The sequence below is a fragment of the Danio rerio genome, chromosome 21 (genome assembly GCF_049306965.1).
Source record: "Danio rerio strain Tuebingen ecotype United States chromosome 21, GRCz12tu, whole genome shotgun sequence".
Classification (NCBI taxonomy): Eukaryota; Metazoa; Chordata; class Actinopteri; order Cypriniformes; family Danionidae; genus Danio; species Danio rerio.
In genome coordinates this window covers 41962265-41977772 of record NC_133196.1, presented here as the reverse complement: position 1 = coordinate 41977772, position 15508 = coordinate 41962265, and the positions used below count along the sequence as shown (strand labels likewise).

At 38.7% G+C, this 15508-nt stretch overlaps 1 protein-coding gene across 2 annotated transcripts in view; it reads left to right on the top strand.

Annotated features, from left to right (window-relative positions):
• Nucleotides 1-14625, top strand: part of siah2l (seven in absentia homolog 2 (Drosophila)-like) — a 59892-nt gene extending 45267 nt beyond the window's left edge. Inside the window, exons 1-2 of one of the 2 annotated variants that reach the window (XM_073934335.1) lie at nt 3690-4762; nt 12087-14625. In XM_073934335.1, coding sequence (XP_073790436.1) covers nt 4619-4762; nt 12087-12638 — 696 coding nt within the window. In that variant the 5' untranslated portion in view covers nt 3690-4618 and the 3' untranslated portion in view covers nt 12639-14625. Of the gene's footprint in view, nt 1-3689; nt 4763-12086 lie in introns of those variants that run through there. The other variant, NM_200427.2, reaches the window with a different exon arrangement.
• Nucleotides 14626-15508: the final 883 nt, after the last annotated feature.

The window sequence follows — 15508 nt, the reverse complement described above, 5'->3', positions numbered from 1 at the left end:
ATGCATGGATGTTCGTGTATAAGAGATTTGTTTTTCCAAATGTTTGCCGAGGTACTGGGCTGACCAGTAACTTTTCATGTCTATTTCTGCTGGAGATACTGTTGCTGTAAAAAACTAAATAATATAGTCATAAAACATGTAAAAAACGTACATGTACCGTAAAATGGTATAACAGAAAATTTTACTGTGCGTTCACACTAAAGGCTGAGAGAGCTATAAATTAGCATCAAAATTAGCTACATTGATCTTGTATTTAAAATGGCCAATGCAGCAAATCAGTTACATTCCAGCATAAAAAAAAAAAAAAAAAAGATTTCTCGCGTGAAAATGTTGATTTGAATTAATTTAACTATGGAAAATCAAGTTGTTGTGTGTCGTGTAGCTTTGCTCCACTTATTCAATATGGGTCAATGTCTAAAATATTTTGAAGCAGCAATACTGGAGTCCGTTCTTCGTACCTCGCTTAAATGATCTAAGATGATTTGGCAGATCCTGGATCTTTTAATCTTGATAACTGATCTCTCGCTAATTTGGTTCTTTAAACAATTTCGCGAATCAGATTAGAATGTCTAGATGAACTGATCTGAGATCGCTGCGTGTGTTGTGAAGGACAGATCTATCGATCCTCGAAATCATGATCATCAATGCAACGATTGGCTGACGGCACAGCAGCGTAATGACATCATCTGATTAATATTCAATTATCCATGTGAGCAAAGTTACATCAAATTAGCAGTAATCGGCTTGTTAAATATGACACGCAATAACCTTCCACATTTGTTGTGAGCTGCAGGCTTTACACTTTCATGTGTCAAGAGTATTCATCATGTATTTCAATGTATATCAATGTATTTAGTTCTACATTTAGAAAATATTTTCTTTATTATAGTCGCTGTTTTTTAATCGGTGTAAAGAATAACTGGTTGTTTACAAAAGCATTTTGATATTGGTAAAGGTGTCTGCAACTTTTGTGAAGCATCAAATCACCGGCATATTAACTGTCAAAACATGTTTATGACTGCATTAATGTATTATTGCTTTAAAAAAGTCACATATTGTGCATTTCTATTATACACAATTTGTACTAAAGCGATCTAAAAAGTTCATATCAATAAGTTTTCTCTTTGCACCACCAGATGGCAGTCTTTGTACTTTCATTTCGAGGGTGCAGATTGCATACGTTTTATTTATATGTATAACTTTATTTATTTTATTAATGACTATAACTTTATATATATAGTTAAAAAATATGTACCATTTTCCCAAGTGTATATAACTACTACTGTAAGAAAATATCAGAATTCGGAACAGTAATAATACTTACTGTATTATCTTTGCTTGAACTGAGCCGATCTAATCCTGTTTATATGAATTGAACCTGCTCCCGATCAGGTTTGACCTAGCAGATCTGTTGCCATGACAACAACTCTCAGATCAGCTTTGAAGAACGAAACGATCCTGGATCGTGTCAAATCGTCAATATCCAAATCCAGCTAACTGAGTAATCCACGTACGAAGAACAGACCCCCGGTTTGTATTGTCCTTATCGTTAGCATAAGATTCCCGCCATTTTTAAAGAAAAAAAATAACATTAATGCACATCAACTCGCCAGTAACTTTTTTTTATGTATGTCCCTGTAAGAAAACTTCCGGCCACTGTAGTAATCAAACCCTTTGGAACAACTGTGGTCGCAACCAAAGTTCACAAGCCTGTGTTCTCTGGACTCCTCTCAAGCAGTGGACATCTACATTTCGATTGCTTGCCGCAGAACTGCGTCATAGCGTTTTACCATAAGTTGACTTGATTTCAACTCTCCTCAAAGCCCAAACGGGCAAACATGCACATACTCATCAACACCTTCTCCATTGAAAATGAATGACTTACGCTATATTGATGCTCTCCCGCATTTAGTGCGAACGCACAATTAGACATTTTAAAACCGCCCTGAACATTAAAACCAGTTATCGTCCCATGCCTACTATTTACTAAAGTCGTTTAAAACCTTTGTTTTATCTATTTAGTAGCCACTGACATCCATAGGAAAAACAAGTCAGTGGTTTTCAAAATATCTTATTTTCTGTTGAACAGAAGAAAGAAACTGGCAAAGGTTTGAACGTCTTGAGTAAATGATGACAATTTGACAATTTAAGATTATTTGACAATTTTTTGACAATTTGACAAAATGACAATTTTAATTTTTGGCTGAACCATCTCTTTAGGTTGTGACGTACAGAATAGTTTCTAGATTTACATTAATAAATTTCTCTCAGTATCTGTGTTCATGAATAATAAAAAGCATCTTTTACAGAATGATTGTGTTCACTACAGTCTCTGGACTTGCTGCATTTAACAATTTATATTTTCTGATTCTGAGATTAGGCATGGGTATAAACATTACGATCATGATTTCTAACAGGATTACAGCACGCTGAGAGCGTATATTAGTAGCCTTTTGTTGTCGCTTTTGGCATCTGATAGAGCGTTTGAACCCAGAAACTGTGACGAGTGACATTAGATTTAACAAGTGGAAATACAAACGTTAGAAAAAATAGGGGGAAAAAATACTATAAATAAATTTTAAATATGTATTTATTTTTTTATTTAACAGTCAGATTGATTTACAGAGACTTTTTTTTGCTATTTCTGCACAGAAGTTTTGTAAAAAAAAAAAAATGTATGCATGTGCGTACATACATTTTGGATTTATGCAGAGCGATTTTAGGAGTATAGGAGCTGTTATTTAAGAATAACAATACAAATTTAGTTAGACCCACTTGTGTGTTAAATGGTTAAATGAAGCAGGTCTCTATAATAAAACATACAAAATATTGCTTTACACATTGTACACAAAACATATAAATATTTGCATTTTAATAAAACAATTTTACTAAAATAAAAAAATAAATATAATATAATTCTGAATATTTTCAACGCATTTAGATGAGGAAATAGACTGAATGACAGGGTCAACAATCTGTGGATTTCTATATGTGTGCAGATTCCGCGTGGACCTGCTAATTACTTTAGTGCAGCTAATAAAAACAACCAGTGCAGATGGTTTTAAATAAATCGAATTAATATGATTAATGAGCCAATAAATGCTATTATTAACAATCATAAAAATATATTTTAAATAAAAAATATTTTCCACAAAAAAATATTATGTAGCAAACATTGATCTTTTCAACACTGTTGATGATGATAAAAACATTGCAGTAATGGTACTGAAAATGCCATCACAGTAGTAACTTAGAGTTATTTCAAGTGATACTAACTGTTCTGATTTTATGTTGGTCTTATAAATGCAGCCTGGATGACTTATTTAAAAAAAAAAAACATTAAAAACATCTACATAAACATGTCTGATTATGTTATTCACATCGGTCTCCCATCCCCAAAATGCACGTACATTCATCTTTTCCCTAAGTATATATGCATACAGAACGTTCTCATATCTGCCCTTCAAAGAGCCACAGGGAATAAATGCGCCCAAATCTAACATGAAAGACCTGTAGATTACATTCAGCTTCAAGTCCCCAAATGGCTGTGCTACAGGCATGAGAGATGTGAAAAAAAACAGCAGAGGAATGGAGATTTGAGAGCCCCCCTTCACACACACACACACACACACACACACACACTCCTCCCCCTCCTGTCGTGTGCACGCGAGCTGCGCTGCCAGTACTGCAGTCCACAATGTTTTTCTGCGTCCGCAGCTCTGCTGAGTTTCACCCTCCAGAGCGCAGCAACAACAGACGAGAGACGGAGAGCGAAAGAAAGAAAGGAGAAAACATTGTTTGGCAGGGATTGCACTCGCCTGTAGGATCTCGGACAGATTGAGCAGAGCTCGAGGCTTTACTGCGACCACAACATCTCGCCTGACAGTCTTTAAAAGCTGATCAATTTGAACCGGAATCTGCAGTTCATGGAGAGCTGAGAACGAGCCTGATTTAGTCTGTGCTTTTCCTGAAAACTCGGGAATAAGAAATCGTGTCTGGAATGAGAGCAGAATTTCAATTGGGATTGAGGTGTTTTTCGACAATGACAGCTTCTGTAGAGCCACTGAATCACAGCGTGGTCTCTGTCTGGTTCTGTCAGGGCACAATGCAGTCCGTGGTGTATGTTTTGAATCAATAGATTGTTTGTTTGGTTGTGCAGTTGTTTTTGTGCATGTGGACGAGGAGGCAGCGTTGCTCTAACCGCTTGAGTTTTTGGCAGTGGATGCGAAACGTGGTCTGTGTCCTTCAGGGCACAAAAGCATCCTTGTCAGAGGCGCAGGTAAACGGAGAGGCGTTTGGTGTAATTACTCAGCGCTGGCGTACACACTTGCACTTGTTCAAATGCACTCGTGGGAGATCAGTCTGTTTTCGCTCGAGTGAGAGAGTACAGTGTGTTCAGTTTGCCTTCTCGACTTATTGTAGGTCAGTGGGTTCATTCTTCCCAATTTCGAACATTTCAGACTTTCGACGTTAGCTGCATGTGAACCAACAGACCCCAAATAGTCATCTTGTTTATTTTGGAGGGTTATTTTGGAGACTGAAGCTAGAATTAGGGTAGGCTAATTTTGTCCGTCGAGGCAAAGATTTTTGAGTGGAGCGTTATTGTAGGGTTGCGGTGATGTTGTGCCCAGCCTCCTGCTTCCCACTCCTGAGGGATTTGTCCCAGTTGCGATGCCTTCTCGGTTGGCCTCGACAACGAGGTGTTTGTGTCACGGGCACAAACCGACCCGTTTGTCATACCAAGCCACTTCCAGGAAGCAAGGTGAGTACTCGAAGATATGAAGAGCATTGTTTAATGGTCAGTGTAGTATTGCTGTTTCAGTATATAAATATTATGCTGTATTGAATGTTTGTTTGCTTCTGCTTGCTCTAATACGGAAATTTTTGACAAAACTGATAACTTTTATTATTTGGAAGTCTGTAACTAATATAAATCAATGTTTTATAAATGGATACAGATACTGTGGAAAACTGGTTTTATTTTAAAACATTAACTGCAGAATACAGTAAAACTGCAAAGAAATATCTTAAAAAGGACATTTCATAATGATTTACATTTTTACAAACTGCAAGTCTGGAAGCCTCTTTTTTTTCATGGTGATAGATGTATACAATATTGAAATCTTGTTCCCCCTCCAGCAAAAGCTGGAATGTAAAGTGTGCGTCTGCAGTTTGCATCTATCAAAAGGCTTATGGCCAGCAACAGTGCACATGGTTCAACCGGCAATAAAAAAAAAATCCATCATTTATCAGCCAATCATTTAATTCTGTACTGAAAATAAGCATTTGTCATCAGATAACAATATTGCAGGCAATACATTGTGGATTACTAGCAGTGGTGTAGTCCTTAAAAAAAAGGTGGTGTACTATTACCCACCCAATCCAAATTTTAAAAGTAGTCAAAGAAACAACAAAAGTCAATGTGTCTTTGATTCATTTGATGTATCAAACAAGGAAACAAGTGTTTCTATAGCAAAGAACTGCAAATATGCAGATATTCTAACAATCTATTGATAAACACACCTTGTGCTCACAGTCTGTACAGCTGGGGTTTGCTGACTAACTGAAAAACAAGTTTAGGAGCGGGATTCTGCCGCCGTTTTTATATCAAATTTAAAGGGGACTGAGGCGATCAGTTAGTAGTGTACAGTTCAGAAGGTAATCACAAAAGTTTTAAGGGAGGCTGAATGGAAATATAGGAGGGCTAAACATTTACAGCGAGACCCCATTCAGCTGATTTGTTGTGATCTTCAAAAAACTCAAACTCAATACACAAAAATTAGGGAAGTCTAATCACTAAAACCAAGTGAGTATACCGAGGTTATGATTCTCAGAAGTCGTAATACCCAAACAGCTTGTGGAAAAAAGTGAGTATATGTGCGTAGGACTACACCACTAGAATATTAGTGTTTTTCTTGTTTCCACGTGTCAGCTGGCATAAAGCCTACACATTTACTTCTACAGCAAACCATAGATTTAAATGTGATAAAAGAAGTTATCTAGTTAAATGTGTTGGCAAGTTCGGAACAGAATGGGGCATTAACCCATTTCATATTGACCTTATTCTCCGCAGACGAGTGGGCGCTGCCATTTGAATCTTTTTGGCACGAGACTTCCAGTTTCATTCACTTCCATTCATTTTAGACATTAAAAACTGCTTGTTTCGTTGTTTGTTGCAAACTGATATTTCCTTGTTATACTATTCTACTTGGTCTGTATAGTCATGCAAACATTTGTTTGTAGAGCAAGTAGTTTGACCGTTTTTTGCCGTTTATTATTTCTTTTCATTTCTCCCATAGGCGACTGAAGCGGAAGTTCTAAGACAATCGCGAAAACAGGCGCACTTCCGCATTTAAGAATAAGGTCAATACGCTACTTGCATGAATAAACTAGCACTGTATATAGGAATTATAGTTGTAAAACATAATATTAAAGTGGACATTTTATAACAATAAAGTTGCAAAGAAACTAGCCTCAAAGCCTGCATTATAAAAAAAATCGTATTGTGTTTTAAAAGCCTATTATAAAACTATTCTCAAAATACATTTTAATGTTACTTGAGGACCACAACATTTTGATTTCCTGTGATATATTGTGATGAGAAACGATTTCACCAATTAGGAAACAATTATTTTAGAATGATGATTAGACTATTGCATGATTGATTTCTTTTACTTTGAGCCAAAGATAAGTACGACATAACAAAGATACTAAATAATATATCCCGTGCTTTGTTTCTAGGAGAACAGAAGTAGAAAGAGAATAATCAAATGTAAAATACTGCATAGTCCTCACTGTATGAAATACAATTATAGCTATAAAGTTGATTACTTCACCAGAATTCTTCAAACTTACTTGGAATGTTTAAACCTATAGGCCTTTTATTCTGGTTGATTTTGCCATTTAATCCACTAATAACATTCTCTAAACTGTTGCCTGCTTAACTATACTAGCTACTTGATATCACACATCCACCAATATGACCATTACAAATGCCAATGCTGGACAGATATCGACCTTTTTCTTTCATGTATGAGCAGGGGCAGTCATTGGAACCTTATTGGGTTGAGATTTTTGAATGGATTTTTATCTATAAAAACAGCTTATTACGCTCTGATACAAACTTGTATTTTCTTATTAATTGATTGTTTATTATTCCTAGTGCTTTCTCCAATGGCAAATGAATCAGAAGTTCTAAAACAATCGCAGAATATAACTTGCTTCTGCATTGTAAAGTCAATACTTTGCAGCCCCTTTGTCACACTTAAAATGTCCTAATAGTACCAAGTCTCAGATGCCATTTCTTTCCAGCTCAATGCAGATTATACTGTTCATACAGACACATTACACTAATTGCTCCGTAAAAACATTAAATGTAATTGAAGAACCGAGCCTAGAGCGAGAAGCTGGCAAGCAAGAATCCCCCTCCCCCTTTCTAACCTAATTACTCTGGCCTTCACTAGGCCGATTTCAGCTTTCCAACTTTTAACTAAATTGCTATTGATTCCAGAGTGGGAAAGCGAGTGTCTAGGCTTCCATTGCTCCAGTTGAAGTGGTTGTGACGGCCTGCCGCTGATCAGGAGAAATCCGATTTCTCAGTGCCTGATGCACAAGCCTTTCGTTTGGGCTGTTCGAAAGCCCCCACAGAGATGATTGTAATTATGACAGGAGCCCGACTGCTTCCCAGCAGCGATGAGGTCATGTGCTGACATTGTGTCTTATAAGAATAGTCCAAGATGACTGTGGCCTCTCTTGGTCTCAGGAGTGCTCCTCTTGCCATTTCATATGCGCTCACCCTGTCCTTGAGGGAGAAGGGAGGAAGAGATGGTAATGATGCCATCTTGTCTGTCCTGGGTTCCCTCTCTGGGGATCTGAGAGCCGAGACACCATCCTTTTCAACTGACACTTTGGTGATGGCAACTCAAGGTCCTCCTGCTTGTTAATGGAGGAGAGATAAGCCTGCCTGCCTCATTCATTTGCTCTGAATAGGTGTATGCGAATCATCAATAGTTTCTTGAAACGAGGCTACCTAGCTCTTCTCAACTGTCAACAGTGTAGGTCAAGGCATCAGTCAATTGGGGAAAGATACCCTTGAACTGGATGGTACTCAGAGTACAATGTTTTCTTAAAGCTTGATGTTTTCTTAAAGCTTCTTAAATTTCTTGGATGCTTTCAGTAAACCCTATTTGAATCTTGCAAGTCTTTTTTGTTTGACCTTTTAAGACAAAATGGTTGCAGTGAAGTATTTATGGTTTTCTCTTAAAGGGTCACGAAACACCAAAACACATTTTTTGAGCTGTTGACATGCGTATGTGTCCCACACTGCTAAAAACACTATTAGGACACTATATTTCACTAAAAAGTGTAAATTGGTTGTTTTTGCGTTATTTCAAGCAAATTCGTACTTCCGGTTTGAAACGAATTTTTGAAGCTGCGTCACGGTCATGACATAATAGCGTGTATTCCAGCGTGCAGACTGGACGTCTGTGCCAGAGTGTGTCTTATTACGTCTTACAGTGTGATGCATTAATGCATGAGTAAGGCTTGAATCAAACCAATCAGCGCGCTCTATTGTGCAACTTCATTAATATTCATTACTGTCACAGTGTTTAGACGACAGACACACCACGTTGTGTTGGCAAAACAAGCGTGAAGTGTTGCTTTTATAGTTTGCTGCCGTTAAGTTTCGTTTTAATTTTCTCTCTGTGAGAGCTCAGACTCACGTGTGGATTAACAGTGTACGCGACGCGCGACAACAATAACTTACATGTCTAAGGAGGAACATTGTTTACCTGAGAGCTGTTCTCATCTGCAAACGCTGAGATCCAGATTCGCTTGTAGTCTCCTCTTAATAAAGACGCGGCTCTAGTTGCTGGTGATTGTCCTGTCTCTACAGATTTGGTAAGTGAGCGACCAGTTCTTTTTGTGTATTCATTTTGTTCGTATCGAACTAAGTTAACTATTGAGTGTAAACATGTTAATACCACAACCAAACTTTAACCTCGTGTAGGATTTTCACCGCATTTTGTTACATCTAAGTTTCTAAGTTTTGCATCTAAGTTTCCGGGAAATGCTGAGGGTTTTTTTTTCTCTCATTCGCCGTGCGGTATCAAACATTGAGTGAAAAATACATGCTTGGAGCAGTTCCTCGAATCAAATATCTCGTTTGTCGCGAGGGGCATGAATGAATTCCCTGAATGAAAGACCCAAACTGCAGTTAAAGTCCACCGTTTAATAATTTGGCAAATAATTCGACTACAGATCTCCATGTAAACACCATCACTTTCTCGTGTGTGTGTGTGTGTGTGTCTGTGTGTCTGTGTGTGTGTGTGTCTGTGTGTGTGTGTGTGTGTGTGTGTGTCTGTGTGTGTGTGTCTGTGTGTGTGTGTGTGTGTGTGTGTGTGTGTGTGTGTGTGTGTGTGTGTGTGTGTGTGTGTGTGTGTGTGTGTGTGTGTGTGTGTGTGTGTGTGTGTGTGTGTGTGTGTGTGTTCATTTTGACTCTGAAACTCGCGCGTGCCCAAACAGACACTCCCACACCTTCCCACTTTAGTTCCTCCGACACCCCCCTAAACAGAGCTGGACACGCCCACTTTTCTGACTTTTTCCAAAGTAGAGGTGTGAAAACACCCTGCTGAAACGAGGGGGTTTCATAGCCCTTTAAGGTGTAGGATTAATTTGTTATGCATTAAGAAATGCAAAAATGAAGCTCCACACAGCTAGACTAATTAGAATGTCAAGTATTTCAGCCTAGGGAAAGACTTAACCTTAAAGAAAACACCCTGTGAAGACTGATTTTTACATGCCCTTTTTATGTTCTGGTTTCTTATGTTAATTTGATTAAATTAATCTATTTCAACACACTAAACCAATTAATAAATTGTCAGAATTTATTGGCATTCATCAAAATAAGCATCTGCAATGACTTCCCCTCTTGGTTAAAGTGGCAAGATATAATTTGCAACTTAAATGCGGAAATGTGTAAATAATTCAGTAGCTAAGCTCAGGGTCTTGTGCGTCTCCACAGGGCTAGCTTGGCACAGCATCAAGGGTGTACTAGAAGAGCACTTCACTTATTATTTCATCAGGTCTCTAGAGCAATGCATGCTGGTTATACATTTAAAGTTTTAATTAAAGTGAACAAGGCTAGGAAGATGGACAATTTCATTAGTTAACAGTGACAAATTGTTTTTGTTTGTCATTAGTTCTGTTCATCGGAATTTATTTGAACTTGAGCTCAGCAATTGTTGACCAGACATTCTGCTGTGGCGCTGAATTAGTTAAGTTGTTCACCCTAGGAGCTAATCAATGCAAGGAAAGTGATATACGAGGTTGTTTTGCAAAGCTCACAGCTGGAATAGGCTGTAGTAATGGCTGAGGGTTTTGACTACATACACGCTAATCGGTGTACCCTAAACAACTACTCGATACTATGCCTTTCTACCAGATACAGCAAATACCCAAAGCTCCAACAGTCTCCAGACAGAGGCTTTATCTCTACCGTACAACCGTAGGATTACCGTTCAAAACAAATCCTGTCATTCTCTCATTAAAAAGGTAGATAAGAGGATAACTGTCTGATTGAAAGGGAAGAAATGGGACACATGAATCTTTAACACCTCCAGAAGTCAGATTGTTTGATTTATAAAAGAAAAGGCTGGGAAATGAGGGAAGGATTAGCGAAATGAATTCGAGGATATTTGGACACAGGCCATGTCTTAATGAAAAGACAGTTTGGAAAACCCAGTGTATCGTGAAGGAGATCCAATGATTCTTTCTCCCAAGCTGCTGCTTCTTAACGGCTTTTGACAATAAATGTCAGTGTTTTAAGGCAGTTACGGCCTCTGGGGCCTTCTGGCCCACTGGATAACGGCTGTCACTCATTGATTTTTGCTAGGCAGCTAGTGACTTACCACTCAGATTAATAATTAATTTGGCAGATATTGAAGCGCACCCTTGGTGGGGGCGTTGCCTGGGCTAAACACCCACACCTCCAGCCTTGCACTAACTTGATAGAATAGGATTGTCCTGTGGCACAAAGATTTTACTTTAATTAATAAGGATTTTAATTGATTTCAGGAAACTTAATAAGGAATCAGATAATACTTGAAAATGTTTTCTACCTAAATCTTTAAATTAGTTTTTTTTTGTGTGCGTGTTTGATAATTACTCTGACTTGGTATTAGATCTTCACTGTCTAGACATAATTGTGTTGACCCTTTGTTAGAAAGCTAGTAAGTTTACCCTTTTCCTGGCCCATTCATGCAGGAATTGTCATACTTTTTTTGCTTTTGTGTATGATTGGTGTGACTTTTAAACCTTTACCCATAATTAGAGTTGAATACCTTTGTCTTTTATTGCAGTTCTGCTAAGCTGATTAAATTCCTTGGAAAGGGCATTTATCAGGTCTTTATTGTATTTCAGCTTTTGTTGTTGCAAGTCTAATCCTGTAGGCCAGAGATAAATATTGGTCTTAAGAGTGCCATGAAAGTCATGCAGTGCACACATTTCAAGCAAAGTGAACAGATTGGGGGGAACATTCATATTTGACCTTCACCAATATGCCTTTCCTGAGATAATCAAAGAGAGAGCCTTGCTGTGCTATTCATCTCCAAGTAATACGATCCGTCCCACTCATTTTCCCAAACTGTATGGACATGTGAATAAAAAATGAGAGGGTTGTCACAGCTTGACGCATGATTAGCACCAACGTTGCTTCTGTGGCAAGTACACACAAGAATAGACTGATCACACTATGTAATTTATGGATTCGCTTCAAATGATACTGACATATCTCAGCACATGGCCTAGTTCCCTCTTTGCTATACTCGTATATAATTCCCTGTCTACTGTGTCCTTTATCTGCCCTTCTGAAATCCCATCATCATCCTACTTTTCCCCTTTTCCCTTTGTCCTCTCTCCATTCCTCAGCCTTCCACTAATCTTTTCCACAATTCTGTCTTTGTCCTTTATCATCAGTTACTCTTCCTGTGTTTTCCCATTACTTACCTGAGCACTTGGTCCATTTAGATCATTTAGTTTTTCCCTCTTCCCAGAAGTAACCCATTTATGTTTTTATTTTCCCACAGTATTCCTCAGCTGGATGTCTGCTGTCTCTTCACCACAGCGAGAAGCCAGAGCATGAAGAAGTGTGTGAGTTTCGTCCGTACACTTGCCCGTGTCCAGGGGCCTCCTGTAAATGGCAGGGCTCCCTGGAGGAAGTCATGCCACATCTCATGCATGCCCACAAATCCATTACCACCCTGCAGGGTGAGGACATTGTCTTTCTGGCCACGGACATCAACCTACCTGGGGCAGTGGACTGGGTCATGATGCAATCGTGTTTCGGCCACCACTTCATGCTGGTTCTAGAAAAGCAGGAAAAATACGAAGGACACCAACAGTTCTTCGCCATCGTGCTGCTCATTGGCACACGGAAGCAAGCAGAGAACTTTGCCTACCGCCTCGAGTTGAATGGCAACCGTAGGCGGCTCACGTGGGAGGCCACACCACGTTCAATCCATGACGGTGTTGCAGCGGCCATCATGAACAGTGACTGTCTTGTTTTTGATACCTCCATTGCCCATCTGTTTGCAGACAATGGCAACTTGGGTATCAACGTGACCATCTCTATGTGCTGAGGTGGCAGAGTAGGACTTTTTCCTGTAAACCAAATCTTGGACAGCCTCTGCTCTCTATTAGACTGCAGATTCTGAAGACAATGGTTGGGAGATGTATACATTTGTGTATATTTCTGTTCAAGAGTCATCTGCTAAACCATTGCACACTTCCCAATTAAAATATAGTGTGCTAGACCGATGGCTGGAGCTCTTCTGGAGATGAAGAGGAGAGTGTGGAGGTGTTGGCAATCAGTTGAAGGAATTGGTGCAATGGAGATTTTCTCTTGCACGCTTCAAGGATTCAAACACCTCATCCTTCAGAAAATATCTAGGGTAATGTTCCGGTTGTGGATTACCACATTTATTCCCTGGGATGCCCCCTGTCCGGCCCAAAATCCAATCTTGACTAATGAATCTAGTTTAATGGAATCAAAATGCTAACTTGGAAAGAGTCTGGGCATGGTGTAACATTTGCCTCAGAAACTTATATATGTAAAAAAAACTGCACTGACTACTGTGGTTTTCCTCCCAGGACATGGAGTGGAACCATAGCAAATGTATGTGGCAATGTAAATGGTATCTTCTGAATTTCATGGTTGTATGACTAGATAAAACAGTGCCCATGGTGAAAATAAGGTGAGCATGGTGGAAATAAAATTTGGCAAAAGTGACTACATAGCCGCCATGTTTGATAGGCAAGAATTTGACCTCTTCACTATTTTCCCCCCATTGCTTTCCTGTTTCTTTTCAAAAAATCTATTCTGTTGGTGTTTCAATACAGATGATGACTACTCTGAAAGTTTATTTTGGGGTCCTCTGATAAACCTATCCAGAGAAAAGCGGAACACTGGTACCAGCAGTAATCATGATCTAATGTCACATCACAAATATCCCTTGATAAATGTATATGATTATTGTTTGAAGGGATGTTTGACTTGGAAATTCTAAATTAGTTACCCACCCTCATGCAGGATGTCTCAGCTGTTCTCTTTCAATACATCCTATATATAAGGTTTGTTGAGCTCCTAAAAGCACCATACATATAGCCCATACAACCTGTGCAGTATATTTTAAGTCTTCTGAAGCCATATGATAGCTTTGGGTGACAGCTTATAATAGTTTTGCCTTTGTATTAAACTCTTTGTATGAAAAAGAGCAGCTTTCACATTGTGCTGCATGCCATATGGAGCTCAAAAGACATGAGGGTGAATGAATTATCAAAGAATTTTCATTTCCGAGTGACTTATTACTTTAAATGGGTGTTCAAACTGTTCTTTTTAGTCTACATTGTCACCAATGACTGTATGTCAAAGATATAACCTGCGCACAAACAGCAATCTGTTGTTTTACTGTTGATGAAGTGTCAGCATTTGACTGTTTTTGTTGTCTTTGTACTTTTCTTTCATTGTTTCACGATGATCTGTAAGATTAAGGAAAGCTTTTGTAAATATAAACCGCTTTAGTTTTGTTGGTATCTGTTGTTATTGTTAAGTCTCTTTAAAATGATCGTTTAGTCTAGACTGAAGGCTTGTTTACTTGGCTTCTTTTAAAGATCTGAACAGTTTCTCCGTTCTCCCATTTGGTCAATGAACCCACAATGCCTTATTTGTATACAAAACTCAAGAGTCTGCTGCCTTTTCGGACTCCGCGTTCAGGTCACTTTGTTCCAAACCTCCAGTGTCTTGAAAGAGACTTGCATTTTATACAAAGTGGCATTATGTGTGGGAAGGACATGAGATGTTCACAGGTTATCCTACGTTGCCCCCCAAAAACTTGCTGCAGTAACAGTTTCACCAACACCGTTTGAAACCCAGCCTCTTATCAAATACCTCTGATGACTCCGGCGATGTCTGTGCGAGAAGAGAACTGATTGTCTTTGAATGTGGATGGTTCCGTGAAGAGATCCCAAAACTGATGCACAGTTCTCACCCTCAGCTCTTCTTCTTTCTTTGTCTGCTCTCTCTGAAAAAAATATTTAAAATGTAAATTAAATGTTTTATAAATCTGTTGTTTTGTTCTATTGATTAATTTGTTTTAAGAAATAACCATGTGTTCTGGTCAGCGTGTCTTCTCATGTGGATGTCCTCAGTTCGTGTGCTCTCTACGTTCAGTTGTCATGGCAACTAAATATGTTAATGAGAATGTAGCCCATTCATTCCTTAAAGAAAATGAAACATTTACGCACACACAAAAAACTCTTGATGAGTCTGAAATTCTACTTGGACACCTTTTGTAGATGACAAAAATCTGTGAATGTTTAAAAAGACTAACCCAAATATTCGATGACCTCCGTCATTTAAAGTTCTGTATAAAAATAATCAAAAACATTTTGAACAGGGAGAAGTACCTGCATGTAAATGGCGAGCCCTGAAGGATGCTCCAAGCTCCAATTTGGCAGAGTGATTCCCATAGCTAAGAGCTGAAAATGCAAAATAAAAGTCATTGGAGACAAAACTAATCATTTTCAACTTGCGCATTTAACCCAACCAACCGGCCTAGATTTTTAAATCACACACAAACGCATTCCGTTGCCCTGATTCCGATATAATCGTCCACCAGTTGTAGCTTGTTGTAGATCCTAGACGGAGACAAGGCATACCATGTCAAAATAGACCACCAGCCATCTGTCTCTCTCCCACGGCATTTTAGACTCCCCTACCCAGAAGTGAACACCAAACTGAATAAATGCATTTTAATGAAGTGAGCAGGTGGTTTTCTGAGCCGTGCTCCATGCCTCGCAATCAAGCCATCACGATCAATATTGAGCACTACATCCTAATGAACCTGCGAATAAACAAGTTCTCGTCAAGGATTAGAATACTTAACATGTATAGCGATGAAATTAAAGAGCTGCATCCATTGTTTCCTGTGCCAACACTTCAAATGCATTA